General features: G+C 39.7%; 1 protein-coding gene and 1 pseudogene across 2 annotated transcripts; both read left to right on the top strand.

The window, feature by feature from the left end:
* The first annotated feature begins 1,106 nt into the window (after nucleotides 1-1,106).
* On the top strand, nucleotides 1,107-7,095 carry LOC131356483 (E3 ubiquitin-protein ligase TRIM21-like). Of its 2 annotated transcripts, XM_058395538.1 has the most exons (7): nucleotides 1,107-1,274; nucleotides 4,925-5,508; nucleotides 5,600-5,695; nucleotides 5,800-6,033; nucleotides 6,124-6,259; nucleotides 6,364-6,390; nucleotides 6,494-7,095. In XM_058395538.1, the coding sequence occupies exons 2-7, from the start codon at nucleotides 4,927-4,929 to the stop codon at nucleotides 7,036-7,038; spliced, it is 1,620 nt and encodes a 539-aa protein (XP_058251521.1). In that variant the 5' UTR covers nucleotides 1,107-1,274; nucleotides 4,925-4,926; the 3' UTR covers nucleotides 7,039-7,095. The 2 variants fall into 2 exon arrangements, with proteins under 2 accessions (XP_058251521.1, XP_058251520.1); XM_058395537.1 differs by lacking the exon at nucleotides 1,107-1,274 and having other exon boundaries at nucleotides 4,918-5,508.
* Nucleotides 7,096-21,527: 14,432 nt separating this feature from the next.
* On the top strand, nucleotides 21,528-23,284 carry LOC131356309 (E3 ubiquitin-protein ligase TRIM39-like; annotated as a pseudogene).
* Nucleotides 23,285-24,371: the final 1,087 nt, after the last annotated feature.

The following is a 24,371-nucleotide window of genomic DNA, read 5'->3' as shown; positions in this document are numbered from 1 at the left end:
ATGGACCAGCACTGTCTTACCTCAAAGCTCTTATTACTCCTTGGACTGCACTTCGTTCACTCCAACGTCCAGCAATGATTGACTGGTCCCACCATCTCTCAGGGTAAGAGGTAGATACATCAAGACTCTTTTCTGTTCTGGCACCGAGGTTTTGGAATGAATATTCCCTAGATGTCTGAACAGCTTAGTCACTGTCTGTATTCAAACGATGAATGAACACCTACCTTTTCCTGAAACATTTAAACTAGCTCTCATTGTCTCTGTTTGTTTCATATAGTGTTGTATTTTTTTTTTAAAGAGAGAATATATCCTCCCAAAACATTTTTAGGCTGTTGGTATCCTATGTCTGTGACCTACTGAATCAGAGTTAATGTATTCAGTAATAGAGACTTTTCAAAGCACTTTTGTATGTTGTTCTGGATAAGGGCATCTGCCAAATGCCAGAAATGTAAATAAAACATAGCAAGTTTAATAAAAAGAAGAAAAGACTGCATAAATATAATTCAAAATTTACAGCAAATATGTAGGGGAACTAGTAAACAATGTAAAACAATGTAGTTGGAGAAGCTCATGAATACTCCTGACACTATATAAAATAATAAAGATAATATTTCATTCATGTTGAACTGTTTACATGTACAAATAAATTTATTTACAAGCATAATGTACATGGACTTACATAAACTGAGCATTATAATTAAATATAATTTGCAATTAAATACATATTTCCATATTTTCTCACATCTTCATCCATCTTTAAAGAAACCAGCTCAATGTTTTGATGAGGTTTTGCATAAATTTTTGAATAAACATATCTCGAAAAAAATAATTTGTGTAAAAGGATTTTTAATGGAAATAAATTATCCTTCTAAAACTTAATGATCAATTATTAAAATATATTATCCAAGATCGTTTAATGACTGTTTGCTTTACTGATGTATAAATATTTACTGGATGCCCAATGAAATTGTACATCGCAGAGAGAGACGCTATAAATTGCTCTAGTTTACGGGGTGAATTTCCGCCATCTAGTGGCTACAACCTGTTATTATATCATGAGAGAAGCCAAACAGTGGGCGTGTCTCTCATTACGTCACTTAGGTGAATCGAAACTCAAACACAAATCCATTTCCTTACTAAAACCTGATCTTTTTACCAGGAAAACAATCTCGAATTTAAAGCTTATCTCTCTTTCTTTGCGGGATTAAACATCTGCAGGTAAACACTAAAATATCAGGAACAAGAGAAGTAAAGAAAAAGAGAAATACAGTTTGGTAAGTAATGCTACCGATGAGAACACTTCGTGTTTGTTGTTTGTTCGATTTCTATTACTTACAGCAAGACACAATCTCCAGTTTAAAGATTTTGCAGTCTTTCCTTTAGGGAATAAAGACTCGGAAGGTATACTGTACGTGAACCAGAAAGCAGGGAGAGAGCAGGAAAAGTTAAATACTAGCAAAATTATTTTAGATAAATTATATCATTGTAAGCTGTTCCTTCCCCAGCTCTTGGTGTTGACTTTTTGCGTGATGCAGTGATTTATATCAAATCTCAATGTCTGTTATTTACAGTGGAGATTCAGAAATATGTTGACATAGGGATAGGAGATGGGAGACTAAGGACATACATCCTCTTATCAGAAATAATCTTGTAAGAGCTCTTAGTGATCTCTTAATTATGTACAGTAGTGTTCCAGACAGTTTCCAGCTGTTAGCTGCTGCTGCTCCACCACTCAAATTTGAGCTTTAAGAAGGAGAAAGAACTCCAGGAGGAAAACCATTAACTTGTTTTCCCATGGGAGAATAGCAGCACTCACACAGCTCCTCATCTATTACTTGACATATTTTTAATGTGTTTTGAAATTTATTGAAGTTAAATTAAAAAATGAGGTTGATGTTCCCTTCTAATCCTGGATCCTCTCAAGGTTTCTTCCTCATATCAGGTTTACTCAACAGGAATAAATAGGAACTTTACATTAAACTTTTTATTTTTTATTTTTTCTGTTATACTTCAGTAAAGGTGTTTTCAGGAAATGTTCATTGTTAGATCATTTGTGCTGTTAATCCAATCTAATCCCCATTTTCCAGTCATAAAAAGTATTCTTTAACTGTGTTGATAAAGATTAAAACTTTTTGGCATTGTCCATCATTCATGATATCGATAGTTAATGCAGTTTTGCTAATCGACAAAAACATGATTAGAACTGAGCCTTCCAATTAAAATGTCTATCAAAATCCAAAACATTTCAGTTTCTGCCATTTCTAATTGCAAATTCTTTCTTAACTCATCTCTACTCAAATTCTTTTTCTCCTGTTATATTTACTTCCAATCTTACTTGTAGTCTACTAAATACTTTGCCTAAAACAATTGTTTAAATGTTGTTTTTTGTTTGAAGAATCTTGATGTGAGGATAAATCAAAGAGTTCTGTAAAACATGACATGATACGTAAATGATTTGATGAGAGTGCTTCTCTAATATATCAAGAATATACAAGAACAAGAAAGTAAAATATAATAAGAATAAAATGATGATAATGGTAATGGTGGTTGTTGTTGTTGATGTTGTCTTCAGTACACAGGAAAAGTGAGATAACTTACCTACAGTGGAGTGTTTCTTTTTCAGCCCATGACTTCATGAAGGTTTGAGTGTGAGTTCAGCATGACTCCGCCTGTTACTGTGAGATTCCTGAGTAAAATATTGACTGTAGTTAAAGGATAAAGGATTGATTGTGAATTTTATAAACTGGATCTTTTTCTGTCAAACAAAATCATAAATAAAATCCCAGAACATTAATATAATGAAAAGAAAAATGTAGCATTAATTTTGCTACAATATTGTTCATAATAAATTTATTTTAAAAACAAAATCACTCCAAAGTACACAGTAAAATACAGTTGGTTATTTATTCATTAAATTTTTCTAGGTGATTAATCAGACCTTGTATGGGAAATTTGGGAATTTTTAGCTAATGCCTGAAAATATTCATTTACATATTGCACATTAACCCCCTGTGACTAATATACTTGACATTATTTTACAGTAAATGCAGATATCAGATAGATGGTAACAGGTGGATGTTAAAAACAGGACAGGAATAGGTTTGGTGTGATTGTGTAAACTATGGGAAAGAGGTTGAATAGTTAGATTATTAAGTGAATGTCTGCCATCTAGGTTCCACAATGTGTAATTATAATAAATAAACGTCGGTTAGGGGCGTGCTTAATGACGTCACTTGGCAGAAACAAAAGCAAAGTTCGAAACGGTTTCCTGATCTGGATTCAACACGTTAGCGTGTTAGCGTTATCTCCATTTGGAAGCATTTGCAGTTTTCCTTCAAGGAACTAAAACCACAGCAGGTAATGTGTAAATGTGCGGGAAAGCGGGGAGAGAGCAAGAAAAGTAAAAAACTAAAAAAAATGATGTTTAAGTAAACAGTAACGTACTTCAGTAAGGAGTTTCACAGAGTCAGCAAATACCGGAAAAGTTAATGTACAACATAAAACTAGGATTTAAATTGCTTTTATATATATACACTACTCACAAAAAGTTAAGAATATTTGGCTTTTGGGTGAAATTTATGGAAAATGTAAAAGGTTCATGCTACAGTGATATTATTTCATGAAAGTAGGGCATTTAAGTAGAAGCATGCAATGGTGATTTCCTCATCTCAAACAATTTATTGAAACAAAAGCCAACAACAGTGGTGGGTATACCACAACAAAAAATGTCAAAGTCTCAATAATTTATGTGCCCTTGACCATCAATTACAGCTTTCTGTGGGATTCAGGTCAAATGCAGGCCACTCCATTTGAGGTACCCCAGCCTCCAGCAGCCATTCCCTAATGACGCGACCTCGATAAGCTGGAGCATTGTCATCCATGAAGATGAAATTAGGCCTGTGTTGTTCATGCAGGGGCACAATGACTGGATTAATGATGCTATTCAGGTAGTATTGGCTTGTCACTGTATCATTCACAAGATGTAGGGCAGTTCTGTATTGAGTAGACACACCTGCCCAGACTGTAACACCACCACAACAGTGGCTTATGCGTAGCGCTTTCCTCAACGTCTCCAACATTGTTGGTGGCCATCATTTCTGCTCAGTGTGAATCGACTTTCATCAGAGAACAGCACTGAGGCCCACTGGTCCCTCGTCCAGCTGGCCCATGCAAGACAATGACGCCTGTGCCTAGTGGTGTGGTCAGGTACCCTTTCAGGTCGTCTAGCACGCAGACCACACTGATGTAAATGGTTTCGAATGGTCTGACGTGACACTTGGGTGCCTCTCACCTCCCTTAAATGTGCCTGGAGTTGAGTGGCATTCATCATCCGGTTCCGCAGGGCACTGTTCACAATGAAGCAGCCATCAACATGGGATGTGGGCAAAGGATGTCCACTTCTATGCCTTTCTGTGACTCTTCCAGTCTCTCTGTATCTCTGTCGCAACCTGCTGATGACACTCTGTGACACTCTAAGCTCAGTGGCCACTTCCCTCTGAAAACATCTTGTTTGAAGCCTCGCAGTGGCGAGGTACTGTTGATCAATTGTTAGGTGTCGTCTCGGTCTCATGATGTCAAAATGTGAACAGCATGATGAAGAGGACTGTTTAAATACTAATTCTAATTGAACCAGAAAATTTATTGGTCGATTCATGGATCAAACACCAGTTGTGAATATAGTATAGACATAGATACATAGGTAATTATGTTAATTTGTATTCATCCTTTATTAACACTGCTTGTTAATACATTTAGCATTATTAATTCTAAACATCAACATAAACGATTATTTATTATTTGTTGCCACTCTAAAAACCATGTATAATTTGTACACACTATTATAAGGAAATAATGAATTTTAGGCTTGCGGTGTGTAAAGTTTTCTGTGGTTTAAATCCCTCTCTCATTCTGTCTCCTATGACAGTCATGGCTTCCTCCAGCAGTGTCCTGTGTGAAGATCAGCTCCAGTGTCCCATCTGTCTGGATGTGTTTACTGATCCAGTCTCTACTCCATGTGGACACAACTTCTGTATGATCTGTCTCAAAGAGTTCTGGGACAGCAGTTCACACTGCCAGTGTCCAGTGTGTAAAACTGATTTTCCAAAAAGACCTGAGTTATGTGTGAATATGTTCATCTCTGCACTTGCTGCTCCATTTAAGAAGTCAGTTCAGGTGAAATCCAGTATTGCTACAGAAAAACCCACCCAATCTCTGGTGTTCTGTGAGGCTTGCTGTGAAAAGAAATGTACAGCTGTGAAGTCCTGCCTGATCTGTATGGCCTCTTACTGCAAAACTCACCTGGAGCCTCATGAGAGAGTTTCTTCATTAAAAAAGCACAAACTGATGGAGCCTGTGGAGAACCTGGAGGTCTATGTCTGTCTGAAACATGAGAGACCCCTGGAGCTGTTCTGTAGAGATGACCAGACATGTGTGTGTCAGTTCTGTACTGAGGGAGAGCACAAAACTCATAACACTGTTCCTCTAGAGGAGGAGAGTGAAGAGAAGAAGGTTAGAGACTGAAGATTAATTATGGATAATAGAAAAAAAGTATATAGAAGAATTTAATTAAAGTTTATGCAATGTTTAAAATTTGTCTTAGATTCAGTTGGCAAAGACACAAACAGAAGTTCAGCAGATGATCCAGGAGCGACTGAAGAAGGTTGAGGAACTCAAACACTCTGTAAAACTCAATAAAGTGAGTCTTAACACACAACATAGCTCCCTTATGAAAACACGACTTGAGAATCATGACTTAATCATATAGAATGAAATGATTCAGTTGGACTTGTATTCTTTTAGAAAACAACAGAGAAGGAGAAATCAGACTTTGTGGAGATCTTCAGTAATCTGATCCACTGCATTGAGAGAAGCCAGGCTGAGCTGCTTAAGGTGATGGAGGAGCAGCAGAAAGCAGCAAAGAGGCGGGCTGAAGAGTTCATCAAAGAGCTGGAGCAGGAAATCACTGAGCTAAAGAAGAGAAACACTGAGCTGGAGAAGCTCTCACACACTGAGGATCACCTCCACCTCCTACAGGTCAGAGTCCCTCTGTTTCTCAATAGCAATGCAGCACATGACAGGACAGCAGACCCCATGCTGAGGGATTTCTCTTCTGCTGTACTGTAGATTTACCCGTCACTCTGCAGCCCTCCACACACCCAGGACTGGACTGATGTCAGAATTAACACTCACATGAGTGTGGAGACTCTGTCTCAGCTTCAGGAAACTTTCAGAGAGGAAATGGAGAAGATTCCTGAGATCAGTAAGTGTTGAAATTTATAAAAATCCATCATCTACCATCTAACAATTAATGAAGCAAAATAAAAATTGAACAGTTAGTAATATTCAACATTATTTTCCAAACAGAACTGAGGAGAATTCAACAATATGCAGGTTTGTGAGCTCTTATTGATCACGATTAAATTTATATAGATTTCTTTACTGTTCCACACTGTGCAGTGATAAAACTGATGTACACTGTGTTTCTGTCTCTCAGTGGATGTGACTCTGGATCCTGATACAGCAAATCCTTATCTCATCCTATCTGATGATGGGAAACAAGTTACATGTGGAGACACAGATCAGAATCTCTCTGACAATCCAGAGAGGTTTGATCGTTATCCCAGTGTGTTGGGAAAGGAGGGATTCACCTCAGGAAGATTTTACTTTGAGGTGAAGGTCAGAGGGAAGACTAAGTGGGATTTAGGAGTGGTCAAAGTGTCCGCTAACAGAAAAGGGGAGATTGTAGGCAAACCTGAGAATGGATATTGGCGTGTGTTTCTGAGGAATGAGACTGAATATCAGGCTCAGGACTCTCCTCCTGTCTCCCTCTCCTTGAAACAGGCTCCTCAGAAGGTGGGAGTGTTTGTTGATTATAAGGAGGGTCTGATCTCCTTCTATGATGTTGATGAAAAATCTCTTATCTACTCTTTCACTGGTCAGACTTTCACTGAGAAACTTTATCCCCTTTTCTGCCCGTGTCTTAATGATGGTGGTAAAAATTCAGCACCACTCATCATCTGTCCTGTTAATCAAATCTAATATAAATTTTTAAAACTGATTTATTTCTTTCTTAATAAAAAAATGAACAGAATGTTATTTCTTTGACCTCAGCCCTCATTGTAATTATCCTTTGTGTTTAAGCGGTCTGATCCTGCATGGATCCATCATCACTCCTATAACTGATCTTCAAATCTCGTTCATTAGAATATATTTTTAATCTTAAATATGGGTTAAATGTAATATTGAAAGTGTAACAGCACACCGCGATCCAGAACACCAGATGGAGCCCTCTCTCGAGTATTAGCACCCACAAACTACACTTCCGAGGTCTGCTCAGAGATATAAGCTGCGTGCTTCCTTTGTTCTACACAAAGTATCATTCCCTCGTGACATCCCAAGCCTTAGATTACGTTTGCGCTGATTGATATTGCCGTGTATGATCCTTGCCTGCCTTTGCCGATTTACGATTTTTGGTTTTGTGTTTCGGTTTTGGTTTCTAGCATTTGCTTTCTAGTTCAACTTCGGCCTTGCTTACATAGATTTACGACTTCTGCCTGTGTGTTTGTTTAATAAAGATCTGCAAATGCATTCTAACATTCCCGTCCCCAACGAGTCCTTACAGAAAGCTATTCTTTTTAATTCGCAATATTTAGGTAATTTTGTAGGAGTTCAACTTTAAGCTTTTGGCTCCAAATTACTTAATCAACTGACTGAACAGTGGATCTACCATGGCAACATTATAGAATATACACAGAGATGCTTTATAATTACGTTCTGACTCTGTTTGGTCCTGATCCATGAAGTGACTTCAGTCTGGTCAGCTGTTGCATCAGTGGAAGAGTCCTCAGTGTGGCACATTTCACCAGAGATTGTTCTGAAGGTCTAGTCATATCACCACACCTGCTTCCGTGGGGATCAGTTAATTGTACAGAGATCCAAACTGATTTAAATCCGATGTCCAATCCACAGATGTTTGTGAGTTTTTATACTTTATAATGAGGTGAGATGAGGCGGGTCAGAGTTCCTGCCTCTCCTCATTCAGTGGTGTGGTTTTGTTGTTGTTCAAAGGCAAGTCCTGGGATGGAATTCCAATTCACCCAGATCTAGATCATGAACCTGTAATGTTTAGAATTCATTCAACTTACTCCAACATTCTAAGCTTGATTTTGTAACACATATGACAACAAACCTGTTGTCAAAACAAATTGTTTAATTTTGTGTGCTTTTGAGGAGATTTACAAATCACAACAAAAACACAGTAACTAGAAGTTTAGTTTATATTCATCCATATTGTCTTTGTGGAGAGACTATATTATCTTTAACAATTCTAAATCCACTCCACTCTTAACTCCGCTATATTTATCAACTGTCTTCTTATAACAATTCATCAACAATCCTGATTTTGTCTGTCATGTGTAAATTTACCTTCAGACCTCAGCAGAAACAGATATGCTCTGGTTTATACATTCCATGCATACATTTACATTTACCTCAAGCTTTGTAACATTTGACCAGCAGAATGATGGTCACCAGCAGATACGAAGAAGACCACCACCACACTACAGATCAGCATGAGCACTGAGAATGGAGCTTCTACACCTGATGGACCTGAAGCAGAATAAAATAATATTCATTATAATGTTTTATTCATGCTGAGCAGTTCAGAATCATTCTGCAGTAGAAATACTAATACTAGTAGGCACTATAGTTTACATCATGTTAAGACACTGAATTCAACAGTTAATTGAATATTTAAATGATTTCTCGGGTCTGATTGAGGGCCAGCTATTCAGTGACCTTCATATGACTTTGAGACAGTTTGGACATCTTTATAGAAATCAGCTCAGAGTTTTGAGGAATTTGTGATGAATATAAAAAGTGTAGAGTCAGAGCATGTGTCTCAGTCACAGAATGGACAAAGATTTAAATTAGAAGAAAAACAGCACATTTTAAACTCACTGAAACTCTCAAGATTCAATCTTAGTCAAGAAATCTAAAAATTATACCTGGAAAAGAAAATGAACTATTAATGTATCTTTCTAAAACATATTAACATGTAAAATGTATCATTTCATATGGCTTAAGGATTGTTCATTTAAGGCCACTATATGCTTTACTGCCTCATAATTGTTCACCGGAAACTTAATGACAACATACAGTACACCATGCAGATTTAATTACAGAGATGGAGACACTATAAAATTACCACACTCACTCTCTTAGGAAAGTTATATCCTCACATAGGTTCTCTTCACTGCTGACACTCAACTTATCTTCTCCTTCCCTCTCTCAGATATCATGGCTTCTGCTCAGATCTCAGCATGTCTAGCAGACATATCATCGTGGATGATGGCTCATTAGCTTAAACTTATTCCCAGCAAAACTGAACTGCTGGTCACCGTAGATGACTCATCCATAGCCCAGGATTTCACGATATCTCAGAACAACTCTCTGATCTCTGCTTCGTCCACTGCTCACAACCTTGGGATACCCATAGACTACCAACTGTCCTTTTCCTCCCATATTGCTAATGTGACACCCTCCTGTCAATTTCTTCTAGTTTCTTCTTCTCAGGTAAACCTCTGAATGCAATCTGTCTTGTTCAAATGATCCAACATGAAGCTGCATGGCTTGTTTTCATCCTGCCTAAGTTTTCCCACACCACCCCACTGATGCTTTCCCTCCACTGTCTTCTGGTAGCTGCTCGCATCAGATTCAAAACACTGATGCTTGCCAACAAAGCCAAGAATGGACCAGCTCCTTGTTACCTCAATGCTCTTTTTACTCCTCAGGCTTCACCTTGCTCCTTCTGATCTACTAGCACTGCTTGACTGGTCCCAGCATCTCTTAGGGTAAGAGGTAGGTAAACGTCAAGACTCTTTTCAGTTTGGGTGCCAAGGTGGTGGAATGAAATTCCCCGAGATGTTTGTACAGCCGAATCACTGACTGTCTTCAAAGGACGATGAAGACCTGCCTCTTCCTTAACTTAAAACTAGCTCTTATTTTTCCTTGTTTGATTTGTGTACTGTTGTATGTATTTTTTTTTCTTTTCAAAACTCCCAACACAGTTTTTAGGCTGTTGGTATCCTAAGTCTGTGAACGACTGAACCACTGATAATGTGTTCACTTTTGTATGTTGCTTTTGATAAGGGTGTCTGCCCACTGCCAGAAATGTAAATGTAAATGTAAATGCTAAAACCTGTCATTCTAACATGAGAAAAGCCAAAGAGTGGGAGTGTCGGTCATGATGTCACTCGGCTAAAACGAAACTCAAGTGCATAGTTGTTTCCTAGCAGGAAAAATCTCGAGTTTGAAGCTTCTCTCTTTATTTGAGGTTTTAAACGCACTGCAGGTAAACACTAAGAGAACAGGAACACAAGGAAGAATAGAAGAAAAAGAGGAATAGAAACTGGTAAGTAGTGCTACCGATGAGATTACTGCATGTCTGTTTATAGTTGTTGTTTTATTTGATTTCTTTTACAGTTACAGTTCATTTCCTCTTCTGGTGAAACACAGGGCTTTCTTCTTAAAGAACAGGATTTCAATTCACATTAAACATGTGGAGGATTAGCTGTGGTACTGGAGATTATCTCAGAAAGAGGTTTTAACATCTATCACTCAGCAGAAATGAATGTGACGTAAAAAAACGTTCTATTATTAGGATTCATCAAATTTCAGTTCAGTCTTAGTTTTAAAGTTTTTCTGGTCTTTCTTTAAGGAAATAAAGCCACAGCAGTAAACGGTAAGTGATCAGGAAAGCAGGAGAGAAGCCAGGAAGTGAAATAGCAACAAAATTATTATAAAGTAGAATAAAGCACGTCTCTAAGTGAATAACAGCCTCAGACAAATACTGGAAATGCAAACGTGCAATATAAAATTATAAACTCAAATAAAAAATACACATAGTTTGTGAAACCTTTACACATTTCTGTATTTCTACGTTTGACCTAAAATGTGATCAGAACTTTAAACTAATATACATTCACCCCTTGAGAAAAAAATATGCTAATTCATTATTTTTTTTATTTTTTTATTTTTTTTTAATGTGAGAGTCAAGACATAAAAAGTATTTTTAATGTGTAATTTCTATATAAAACAATAACACATACACTGAAAAAAAAACAAGCTCATTTATTTGAATATCCCGCCCAACCACCATTATGAATGCAAATATATTCAGGTCATATGACCATAAAATCACATGGCCAAACAAAGACAACATGTCAGACATTTCCCAAGAAAGCACAAGCACAGTGAGGAAAAGTTTGATACTCAGTTATATAGTTAAAAATATTAAATCAATAAACAAACAAAACCAGTGTCTCAATGCATAAACATTATTATTTTAAACTATTTATTACATTAGACTAAAACTATTTATATATAATAAAACTATTTATTACATTATCTCATAAGCAAAATAGAGCAGAGCATGCATTGAATAGCAGTTAGGGGAAATCATTTTTCATTGAAAAGTGTACAGGTCATTACAGGCTATGCTAATTACATGATGTGCCTAGAAATTAATTTAATTAATCGCATTTAATTGCACATGAATATTGGATGAGACATTGCCCCCAAAAAGATCATTTAAAGTCATTACTGGGTTGGATGAGAATTAAATAGACTTTACAACAAATACTTTTATATTATTTATTTACTGAACAATAGCCTATCACTTAGACTACAACCGTCTTGACATTTTTTTTTTTATTATTGAACATAAGACTATCACTTAGCACTCAGTGGTCATTACATTTTTTTTATTATTATTATTCAACATGAGCCTATCACTTAGGCATCAATGGTCATGACTTTTTTTTTATTATTATTATTATTCAGCATAAGCACTTGGTCATACAATGGCTACATTGGCCATATGTTAAAAGTATTTTGCATGGTACAGTGGTTGCTGGGGTGGCCAGATATTTGCAAGCTAAGAAAGCAAGAGTTTAACATGGGCCCCTGCATGAGCTGACCACCACTGTAGAGGACACTTATCCATCCCAATACTGGGCTCAGCTCTGTAATGATTTAGAGGATTGCTAAGCTCATTTTCCTCCACTGATTCGGAGTCAGAACCCAGCAGGAGGATTCTTCTCTTCTTTACTGGCTTATGCTCTACACAGGGTTGTGGAGTATCTGTGCTAGATTCTACGTTTTCTAGCATCTTCTCAAGGCTGGACCATACCTGTTCTCTCTCTCCTCTTGATAGGCACTTCAAGTCCTTAAAACATGGGTCAAGAGCTGAAGCCAGTTTCAGCCATTTGTTGTTCATGTCAGCTTACCATTCAGCAAGATCTTACTTAAAGGGAGCCTTGAACCTCGCCACATAGGCTGGATCCTCATCAGAGAGATGGTACTTTGCAATATGTGTGTGACACAGTACATGTGATCAAACGGATGTTTTCTTGCTGCTGCAACCATGTTTCACCTTATCATGTTTGTCACCTTATCATTAATTCCTCACGCCTCGGCCACTGTTAGGAACTGTCTTATTTCTACTGGTTTGCAATATTCAAAATGTGAGTGTGTGCAAGTGTGAGTCTGCGGTGAGCAAGAACCAGTCATACAGGGTCTTGTGATGTGTGGTGTTCATGCCCCTGGTCTGAAATAATTAGGGGCAGTTGTACCCCTTGTCATGTGTACTGGAACAATACATGAGGTCTTGCACTTTATTCATCCTAAAGGTAATTCTTTTGTCAGACACTGCTTCAGAGTATACAAGAGAAATACATGTAAATGAAATATGAATTAAATATGTTGAATATACAAAATGTACAAAAATAATTACAGTATTGAAGATCTGTGAATAAAAATAATCTAGTCTGATGAAGCAACCTTCAATCGATTTATTATTACATCTGGACAGAAAATTATGGACGGTAAATTATGTTTGAACCAAAGCCCCAATATCTGCTGTTAATTGTAAAGTACATTGAGAGATCCATTACCTTTAGAGTGTTTTAGAATGTCCTCCTTTTCACTGGCCACTATATACACTATATACTTTGTTTTTTTGCAAATACAGACTATCCTCTGTCTCAGGCACACAACAGACTACATTTATACTCTTGGAGCCACACAAAATCCATATAAATGATAATAATAATACTTTACGTAGGCCTTGCTTCACTAGAAATACAATTTGGAAAGACAACAGTGCTTTAGCCTGTCGTTCTCCTTCTGCTCTATTCCAAATACCCCTTCCCATGCCACCTGGTGAAATAACATACAAACAGGATTTGTGAGCATGCTTCAGCTTCAGTAGTGCATCTGACATCTTGTTGGCATCTCACCATGCATGCGCCTCCTTCATACACCCTGGCTGGGTTTTTCTTGCCATGGGTGAGTGGGAGCCCATTGGGAGTCAGAGGTGGTGGTAAGGGGAACCCTGGCCAGTCCCAGCCAAAGAGGATAGTTACTGGGAGCTCCAAAATCACTCCCATGAGTAGCAACCTCCTCCCAGCCCAGCTTTGGATAAAAATCTGGGTCTCAGGAATACCTTAAGGGTCCCTGTTGGCTCAGCATCAGGACCCAGAGCTTTGAGTCATGCAAGGGTGACCATGCTCCCCATGTCTTGCGGCACAGTCACTTGATGTGTGATCTGCCCTTAATATAGCAAGAGAGAGCACGTTTCAGTGCCACTAGCTCCTCATTAGCAAGCTATAGTCTGGGTCACAGCTTACTGCTGCAGGATAGTCTCCAGTAAATGTTTCAGAATCTGCTCCATCGTGGGTCTTGTGGTTGTAGCTGTGCTCATGCCCACATTCTCTATGTATAGTGCAGAGATGAGCACAGACACACCAGACAATCTGAGGAGTTTATTTACAGTTTGTGCACAAAACATGAGAAAATGAAAGTAAAACTGTGCAGATAAAAATGACATAACTTAGTGAGCTGGAGCAGATGCTGTGAACAGTAGTGTGGGTGATGCTGGAAGTGCTGGCTGTGCGTGACCTGCGCGGCTGACATTGCACCTGACTCCTATGCTTTATCTTACTGTTGATGGCCCCACAAAATCTTCCTATTTGGCTCCCAATAGAGCTGTATCAGTGACATCCAACAGGATAAATTTCCCAGAGCAGACCCAGGACCTGCTGGAGAAATTATAATTCACAGTTGTTTTGGGGACATTTACATTAATGGCATTCGGCAGACACCCTTGCTCAGGGACCCAGGAGTGGCAGCTTGGTCATCATGGGATTCTCAGAACCTTCTAAAAAGAAGAAAAGACAGCATGAATATAATTCAAAATATTTAGTGGAATTAATGAATAAAAATTTGATAATAAATAGAATTAAGCTTAATAACACACAGTTCTCACAAATCTTTTAGATGAAATTTGTAAAATATATATATATATATATATATATATATATATATATATATATATATATATATATATATATATATATATATATATATTGTATTATACTTCACATACTGATTTTTATAAAATCCAACATTTATAAAGACAGACAAAGAAGCTTTACAGTTATTTTAGTTTTGATGGTGTCTTTCTTTGGTCTGAAAACAATATAGTTGAAGAAGCTCATGAATGGTCCTGACATTATATAAAATAATAATGATAATATTCCATTCATGCTGAACTGTTTACATGTTTAGCTCAATTTGCAGTATTAATAAATTCATTTACACCTTTGTACAAAAAGCATAATGTACTTGACTTACATAAACTGAGCACTCTCATGGATTTAAATAAATATTTCCATATTTTCTCACATCTTCATCCATCTTTACAGAAATCAGCTCAATGTTTTGGTGAATTTTTTTAATAAACATATCTCAAAAAAAAAAAAAATTGTGTAAAAGGATTTTTAATGGAAATAAATTATCCTTCTAAAACTTAATCAATTATTAAAATATATTATCCAAGATTGTTTAATGACTGTTTGCTTTACTGACGTATAAATATTTACTGGATGCCCAATGAAATTGTACAGTGCAGATAGAGATGCTATAAATTGCTGGGTGAATTTCCACCATCTAGTAGCTACAACCTGTTACTATATCATGAGAGAAGCCAAACAGTGGGCGTGTCTCTCATTATGTCACTCAGGTAAATCGAAACTCAAATGCAAATCCATTTCCTTACTAAAACCTTATCTTTTTACCAGGAAAACAATCTCGAATTTAAAGCTTACACTGCATGAAAAGGCAGAGTTTTGTCCCCTTGAATGCCTGATGACCTCTTTAATCACTGGCAGTTATTGACAATTCACAGCCTGGGAAGTTCCTGTTTGCGAGTGACAGAAACAGTCGTTATCATACCATGGGGTGTATGGGGAGGGAGGTGTGTGGAGGTACGTGTAAAATGCGAATTAGCCCACCTATTGTATGAAATCACAGCTTTCAAAACAGAAAGATCACCTGTGATTGGCTGAGACATGTGTTGCTATTGGTCATTCTGGGCAATTATAATACCGTTTTGAGTAAACCCCTCCCTTTATATATATATATATATATATATATATATATATATATATATATATATATATATATATATAAAAAAGAGGGACCATCCCTTCTTAAAAAGAGGGACCACCACCCTGGTCTCCCAGTCCAGAGGCACTGTCCCTGATTGCCACGCTATGTTGCAGAGATGTGTCAGCCAAGACAGCCCCACAACATCCAGAGACTTAAGGTACTCAGGGCAAATCTCATCCACTCCTGGCACCTTGCCACCAAGGAGCTGCTGAACTACCTCAGTGACTTCAGCTTGGGTAATGGATGAATCTACCTCTGGGTCCTCACCCTCTGCTTCCTCTACGGAAGGAATGTCAGTAGGATTGAGGAGATCCTCAAAGTATTCCTTCCACCTTCCGACAATATCCCCAGTCAAGGTCAGCAACTCTCCACCCGCACCGTAAACAGTGTAGGCAGAGAGCCGCTTACCCCTTCTGAGGTGCAGGACAATCTGCCAGAATTTCCCCAAGGCTGACCGACAGTCCTTTTCCATGGCCTCACCGAACTTCTCCCAGACCCAATTTTTTGCTTCCACAACCACCCGGGCTGCAGCTCGCTTGGCCTGCCGGTACTCATCAGCTGCCTCTGGAGTCTCACGAGCCAACCAGGCTCGATAGGACTCTTTCTTCAGCTTGACAGCATCCCTTACATCCAGTGTCCACCACTAGGTTCGGGGATTGCTGCCACGATAGGCACCAGAGACCTTACGGCCACAACTCCTGATAGCTGTGTCAACAATGGAGGAGGAGAACATGGTCCACTCAGACTCGATGTCCCCTACCTCCCTCGGAATCTTGTCGAAACTCTTCCGGAGGTGGGAGTTGAAGACCTCTCTAACAGAGGGTTCAGCCAGACGTTCCCAACAGACCCCCACAGTATGTTTGGGTCTGCCAAGTCTGTCCAGCATCCTCCTCCGCAAGCGGATCCAACTCACCACCAGGTGGTGATCAATTGACAGCTCAGCCCCTCTCTTCACCCGAGTGTCCAAGACATATGGCCGAAGGTCAGATGACACAACCACAAAGTCAATCACTGACCTCCAGCCTAAGGTGTCCTGGTACCACGTGTACTGATGGGCACCCTTATGCTTGAACATGGTGTCCGTTATGGACAAACTGTGACTAGCACAGAAGTCCAATAACAGAACACCATTCGAGTTCAGATCGGGGGGGGGCATTCCTCCCAATCACACCCCTCCAGGTAACACTGTCATTGCCCACATGGCCGTTGAAATCCCCCAGTATAACTATGGAGTCCCCAGTCCGGGCACCTCTCGTTTACTGGGGAAAACTCCAACACATGGCGACTGAGCTGGGGGGCTATAAGCAAGCCCACCCCAGCCCACCGCCTCTCACCATGAGGCACTCCAGACTAGTAGAGGGTCCAACCTCTCTCAAGGAGTTGGTTTCCAGACCCAGGCTGTGCGTGGAGGCGAGCCCGACTATCTCTAGCCAGTACCGCTCAGCCTCCCCCACCAGCTCAGGCTCCTTCCCCCCCAGTGAGGTGATGTTCCATGTTCTAAGAGCCAGATTCTTTAACCAGGGTTTGGGTCGTCTAGGCCCTGCCCATGACTGCTATCCAAAACACATTGCACCAGCCCCTTATGCTCCTTCCTGCGGGTGGTGGGCCTATGGGAAGACGGGCCTATGTTGCTCTTTCGGGCTGTGCCCGGCCGAGTCCCAGAGGCACAGACTCGGCCACCAGGTGCTCGCCTGCCTGCCCCAGCCCCAGGCCTGGCTCCAGGTTGGGGCCCCGGTAACACCAATCCGGGCGACATAACGGTCCTTGCTTTCTTTTTTCCATGAGGGGATTTTAACCGCTCTTAATCTGACCCGTTACCTAGGACCCGTTTGCCTTGGGAGACCCTACCAGGAGCACTTGGCCCCTGACAGCATGGCTCCTAGGCTCATTTGGGTACTCAAACCCCTCCACCACAATAAGTTGTCAGTTCAGGGAGAAATATATATATATATATATATTAGGGCTGGGCAAGTTAACGCATTATTATCACTATTAATTAACTAATTAATTAACGCCAACAATTATTTTATCGCACATTAATGCAGTTTTTATTATTTTGTAAATTATTTTAAAAGTCAGTTGCTCTTGCTGGCTCTGAATACACATACAGACAAACCATGGGTGACAGGAGGGGTGGCATCTTGATCTGTATTGGCTTGGAATGAACATCATCATGTGTCTCAACCAATGAGATCATTTGGGATGACCATAAGACGGCGTTCACGAACCGGAAAAGAAATAGAACTGGAGGATTGTAACATCCGGGACCCCTGCCCTATGCAGGGCTCGAACGCCCGTGTTGTGAAGTGCTGCTTTTATTACACTTAAGACACGACATAGAGAAACAAACGTAACACAAGACATGGCGTGGTTAACAAAACAAAACAAAACAAGAACAAAACCTAGAGCTTAACTTGGGCATGGAACTTAAACAAAAACCAGACAGAAACCATGGTACAGGTAACAATCATGGACAAAGACACAAACACAAGGATCCCTATTTATAGGGATAGATATTAGGGCTAATGGGATACAGGTGACACAATCAGGATTAGAACAATAGGAAGGGCAAAGCACAAAAGACACACAAAGAAGCAGGCTTCAAAGTTTCACCTGCCAGCACCCTCTCTGGGCCTGGCAGGGAACTGTCCAGCTGTTCCTGACAATATCAGATAGATGGTAACAGGTGGATGTTAAAAACAGGACAGGAATAAATTTGGTGTGATTGTGTAAACTATGGGAAAGAAGTGGAATAGTTCTCTGAAGATTATTTAGTGAATGTCTGCCATCTAGGTTCCACAATGTGTAATTATAATAAATAAACGTTCATTAGGGGCGTGCTTAATGACGTCACTCGGGAGAAATGAAAGCAAAGTTTTAAAACAGTTTCCTGAACTGGATTCAACACGTTCGTGTGTTAGCGTTATCTCCGTTTGGAAGCGTTTGCAGTTTTCCTTCAAGGAACTAAAACCGCAGCAGGTAACATGTAAGTGTACTGGAATGCGGGGAGAGGGCAGGAAAAGTGAGAGACTAAAGGACTTCAGTAAGGAGTTTCACAGAGTCAGCAAATACCGGAAATGTTAATGTACAACGTAAAACTACAACTTTTTGTGAGTAAAACTACTCACAAAAAGTTAAGAATATTTTGCTTTTATGTGAAATTTATGGAAAATGTAATGTAATCTTTTCATGTGACAACACTGAAGAAATGACACTGCTACAATGTAAAGTAGTGAGTGTACAGCCTGTATAACAGTGTAAATTTGCTGTCCCCTCAAGATAACTCAACACACAGCCATTGATGTCTAAACCATTGGCAACAAAAGTGAGTACACCCCTAAGTGGAAATGTCCAAATTGGGCCCAATTAGGTGTGTTAAATTTGGTGTTATCGCTCTCACACTCTCTCATACTGGTCACTGGAAGTTCAACATGGCACCTCATGGCAAAGAACTCTCTGAGGATCTGAAAAAAAGAATTGTTGCTCTACATAAAGATGGCCTAGGCTATAAGAAGATTGCCAAGACCCTGAAACTGAGCTGCAGCATGGTGGGAAAGACCATACAGCGGTTTTACAGGACAGGTTCCACTCGGAACAGGCCTCGCCATGGTCCACCAAAGAAGTTGAGTGCACATGCTCAGTGTCATATCCGGAGGTTGTCTTTGGGAAATAGACGTATGAATGCTGCCAGCATTGTTGCAGAGGTTGAAGGGGTGGGGGGTCAGTCTGTTAGTGCTCAGACCATACGCCGCACACTGCATCAAATTGGTCTGCATGGCTGTCGTCCCAGAAGGAAGCCTCTACTAAAGATGATGCACATGTCAAGAGTGTGTGGCCACAATCAGGTGAGGAGTACAAAGACAAGTGTGTCTTGCCTACAATCAAGCATGGTGGTGGGAGTGTCATGGTCTGAGCCTGCATGAGTGCTGCCAGCACTGGGGAGCTACAGTTCATTGAGGGAACCATGAATGCCCACATGTACTGTTACATACTGAAGCAGAGCATGATCCCCTCTCTTCGAAGACTGGGCTGCAGGGCAGTATTCCAACATGATAACGACCCCAAACACACCTCAAGGATGACCACTGCCTTAGTGATGGACTGGCCAAGCATGTCTCCAGACCTAAACCCTATTGAGCATCTGTGGGGCATCCTCAAACGGAAGGTGGGGGAGTGCAATGTCTCTAACATCCACCAGCTCTGTGATGGCATCATGGAAGAGTGGAAGAGGACTCCAGTGGCAACCTGTGAAGCTCTGGTGAACTCCATGCCCAAGAGGGTTAAGGCATTGCTGGAAAATAATGGTGGCCGCACAAAATATTGACACGTTGGGCCCAATTTGGACATTTCCACTTAGGGGTGTACTCACTTTTGTTGCCAATGGTTTGGTCATTAATGGCTGTGGGTTGAGTTATTTTGAGGGGACAGCAAATTTACACTGTTATACAGGCTGTACACTTACTACTTTACATTGTAGCAGAGTGTCATTTCTTCAGTGTTGTCACATGAAAAGATATAGTAAAATATTTACAAAAATGTGAAGGGTGTACTCACTTTTGTGAGATACTGTAATTAAAATGCAATGGTGATTTCCTCATCTCAAACAATTTATTGAAACAAAAGCCAACAACAGTGGTGGGTATACCACAACAAAAAATGTCAAAGTCTCAATAATTTGTTATGTGCCCTTGACCATCAATTACAGCTTTCTGTGGGATTCAGGTCAAGTGCAGGCCACTCCATTTGAGGTACCCCAGCATCCAGCAGCCATTCCCTAATGACGCGACCTCAATAAGCTGGAGCATTGTCATCCATGAAGATGAAATTAGGCCTGTGTTGTTCATACAGGGGCACAATGACTGGATTAATGATGCTATTCAGGTAGTATTGGCTTGTCACTGTATCATTCACAAGATGTAGGGCAGTTCTGTATTGAGTAGACACACCTGCCCAGACTGTAACACCACCACAACAGTGGCTTATGCGTAGCGCTTTCCTCAACGTCTCCAACATTGTTGGTGGCCATCATTTCTGCTCAATGTGAATCGACTTTCATCAGAGAACAGCACTGAGGCCCACTGGTCCCTCGTCCAGCTGGCCCATGCAAGACAATGATGCCTGTGCCTAGTGGTGTGGTCAGGTACCCTTTCAGGTCGTCTAGCACGCAGACCACACTGATGTAAATGGTTTCGAATGGTCTGACGTGACACTTGGGTGCCTCTCACCTCCCTTAAATGTGCCTGGAGTTGAGTGGCATTCATCATCCGGTTCCGCAGGGCACTGTTCACAATGAAGCAGCCATCAACATGGGATGTGGGCAAAGGATGTCCACTTCTATGCCTTTCTGTGACTCTTTGAGTCTCTCTGTATCTCTGTCTCAACCTGCTGATGGCACTCTGTGACACTCTATGCTCAGTGGCCACTTCCCGCTGAGAACATCCTGTTTAAAGCCTCGCAATGGTGAGGTACTGTTAATAAATTGTTAGGTGAACCAGAAAATTTATTGGTCAATTCATGGATCAAACACCAGTTGTGAATTTTGCCGTTAAGCACCTTGTTAGAGAACAGCAAGTTATGCAAAAAAGTACTGAAACACTGAACCGTTGGACAAGTGCATTCAAAAGTGTAGAGAAGGTCAAATTAATTTCACCTGTTAAGGTTATAGTGCATTGTAGGTGCATCCTAAAATTTCACCCGAATATCCTTAACTTTTTGTGAGTAGTGTATATTAAAATATATTTCTGAGTGATTATGACATAGTTTGGAGTCTACTTCCAGTTTATATCAGAAGTTATTGTTTCTTTTGTTGTTAACTAACTTCTTGAAGTGCTGTGAATGCATTTACCTCAAAGATAAAGTATAGACATAGATACATAGGTGATGTTCATTTGTATTCATCCTTTATTAACACTGCTTGTTAATACTCTTGTTAATACATTTAGCATTATTAATTCTAAACAACAACATAAACTATTATTTATTATTTGTTGCCACTCTAAAAACCATGTATAATTTGTACACACTATTATAAGGAAATAATCAATTTTAGGCTTGCAGTGTGTAAAGTTTTCTGTGGTTTAAATCCCTCTCTCATTCTGTCTCCTATGACAGTCATGGCTTCCTCCAGCAGTGTCCTGTGTGAACATCAGCTCCAGTGTCCCATCTGTCTGGATGTGTTCACTGATCCAGTCTCTACTCCATGTGGACACAACTTCTGTATGATCTGTCTCAAAGAGTTCTGGGACAGCAGTTCACACTGCCAGTGTCCAGTGTGTAAGGAGGAATTCCATAAATGTCCTGAACTACGTGTGAATATGTTCATCTCTGCACTTGCTGCTCCATTTAAAAAGTCAGTTCAGGTGAAATCCAATATTGCTACAGAAAAACCCACCCAACCTCTGGTGCTCTGTGAGGCTTGCTGTGAAAAGAAATTTGCAGCTGTGAAGTCCTGCCTGATCTGTATTGCCTCTTACTGCAAAACTCACCTGGAGCCTAATGAGAGAGTTTCTTCATTAAAAAAGCACAAACTGATAGAGCCTGTGGAGAACCTGGAGGACTACATCTGTCTGAAAAACGAGAGATCTGATCCACTGCATTGAGAGAAGCCAGGCTGAGCTGCTTAAGGTGATGGAGGAGACACAGAAAGCAGCAGAGAGGCAGGCTGAAGAGTTCATTAAAGAGCTGGAGCAGGAAATCACTGAGCTAAAGAGGAGAAACACTGAGCTGGAGCAGCTCTCACACACTGAGGATCACCTCCACCTCCTACAGGTCAGAGTCCTTCTGTTTCTCAAAAGCAATGCAGCACAAGACAGAACATCAGTCTCCATGCTGAGGGATTTCTCCTCTCTCCTGATGTACTATAGATTTACCCATCACTCTGCAGCCCTCCACACACCCAAGACTGGACTGATGTCAGAATTAACACTCACATGAGTGTCGAGACTCTGTCTCAGCTTCAGGAAACTTTCAGAGAGGAAATGGAGAAGATTCCCAAGATCAGTAAGTGTTGAAATTTATAAAAAAAATCCATCATCTACCATCTAACAATTAATGAGGCAAAATAAAATTTTAACAGTTAGTAATGTTCAATATTATTTTCCAAACAGAACTGAAAAGAATTCAACAATATGCAGGTTTGTGAGCTCTTATTGATCACATGACTAAATTTATATACATTTTGTCACTGTTCCACACTGTGCAGTGATAAAACTGATGTACACTGTGTTTCTGTCTCTCAGTGGGTGTGACTCTGGATCCTGATACAGCTCATCCTAATCTCATCCTGTCTTATGATGGGAAACAAGTTATGGATGGTGACAAGAGACAGAATCTCCCTGATAATCCAGAGAGGTTTGATTGTCCCTGTGTGTTGGAAAAGGAGGGATTCAACTCAGGGAGATTTTACTATGAGGTGCAGGTCAGAGGGAAGACTGTGGGATTTAGGAGTGGTCAGAGAGTCTGCTAACAGAAAAGGGAAGATTACAGCCAGTCCTGAGAATAGTGATTGGTCTGTGTGGCTGAGGAATAAGACTGAATATAAGGCTCAACACACTCCTCCTGTCTCCCTCTCCTTAAAACAGGCTCCTCAGAAGGTGGGGGTGTTTGTGGATTATGAGGAGGGTCTGATCTCCTTCTATGATGTTGATGCAAAGTCTCATATCTACTCTCTGGTCAGAGTTTCACGGAGATACTTTATCCATGTTTCAGCCCCTGCGTTAATGATGGAGGTAAAAATTCAGCACCACTGATCATCTGTCCTGTTAATCAAATCTAATATAAATTTCTAAATTCTTATTTATTTCTTAATAAAAAGTGAAAACACTGAACAGTGAATTCATCTGTCTTGGGTCTTCACTTTACTTGTAATGCTCAATGTTTTAAAAGTTCTTTCTATATCAGATGTGTGTTAAAACTAGAATTCTGAGAAAAATAATAAAGTTAATGTTTATTTATTTATTCTGTTTCTGTTTATTTTGTTCTGTTATTTATTCAAAATATTCAGCAATGAAAAACATATATACGAATGTAGTTGAATTCATTAATTAAAAATTGATAATGAGTGGAATTAAGCTTAGTAACAGACATACACAGTGAGTGAAGGCAGCTGTTCAAATCTTATTAGATGAAATGGATAAAAAATGAATTTAATTAACCTGTTGATTATCCTGTATGATTTTTAAACTATTATGGCAGCCTATTAGAAGGTACACAGAGGAGGTTTATAATTATGATCTGAAGGTGTCTCTGGTCTGTCATGATCCATGAAGTGACTTGAGTCTGGTCAGCTGTTGCATCAGTGGAGAATCTCAGAGCTCAGAGAGTCCTCAGTGTGACACAATTCAGCAGAGATTGTACTGAAGGTCTAGTCATATCATCACGTCTGCTTCTGTGGGAATCAATTGCAGAATGTCCAGAGATCATGGACAAGGTTTTTTTAAGACTCACTGTGCATATTAGCTATCTTCACTAAAGGTCTGAAGTTCTCCTGCATCTATGTCTTGCAAAGATGGAGACTTTGCTGAGATGGAGACAGCATCAGCCAGAATGATGACACAAATGATCTCAACAACAAAACAATATATTTGAAGGAGCTCATGAAGTGCCTGACATTATTGAGTAATAACAGTTAACTGTTGTGCACATACTGTATGTGTATGTGAGCCACATTCAGTGGAGTAAGAGGTTCTCAACAGTAAAATATTTCAAGAAATAACATATGATCAAATAAACATTCACATACTGAAGCACAAACAGACAAAAACAAGTTCATTCACAAACATAATAACAAACACACTTTGCACACACAGCTTCTCTTTTGTTCTCTGTTAGCTTGTTTAATGCAGATGCTGACAATTTTGTGT

The sequence above is a fragment of the Hemibagrus wyckioides genome, linkage group LG07 (genome assembly GCF_019097595.1).
Source record: "Hemibagrus wyckioides isolate EC202008001 linkage group LG07, SWU_Hwy_1.0, whole genome shotgun sequence".
Classification (NCBI taxonomy): Eukaryota; Metazoa; Chordata; class Actinopteri; order Siluriformes; family Bagridae; genus Hemibagrus; species Hemibagrus wyckioides.
The sequence above is the reverse complement of the archived record's forward strand: the minus strand, read 5'-3'. Positions and strand labels throughout refer to the sequence as shown.

Coding starts and splice junctions, on each gene's coding strand:
- LOC131356483 (XM_058395537.1), top strand. CDS start 4,918: ATGACAGTCATGGCTTCCTCCAGCAGTGTCCTGTGTGAAGATCAGCTC. Junction 6,260..6,363: donor GGAGAAGATTCCTGAGATCA/GTAAGTGTTGAA, acceptor TTTTCCAAACAG/AACTGAGGAGAATTCAACAA. Junction 6,391..6,493: donor GAGAATTCAACAATATGCAG/GTTTGTGAGCTC, acceptor TCTGTCTCTCAG/TGGATGTGACTCTGGATCCT.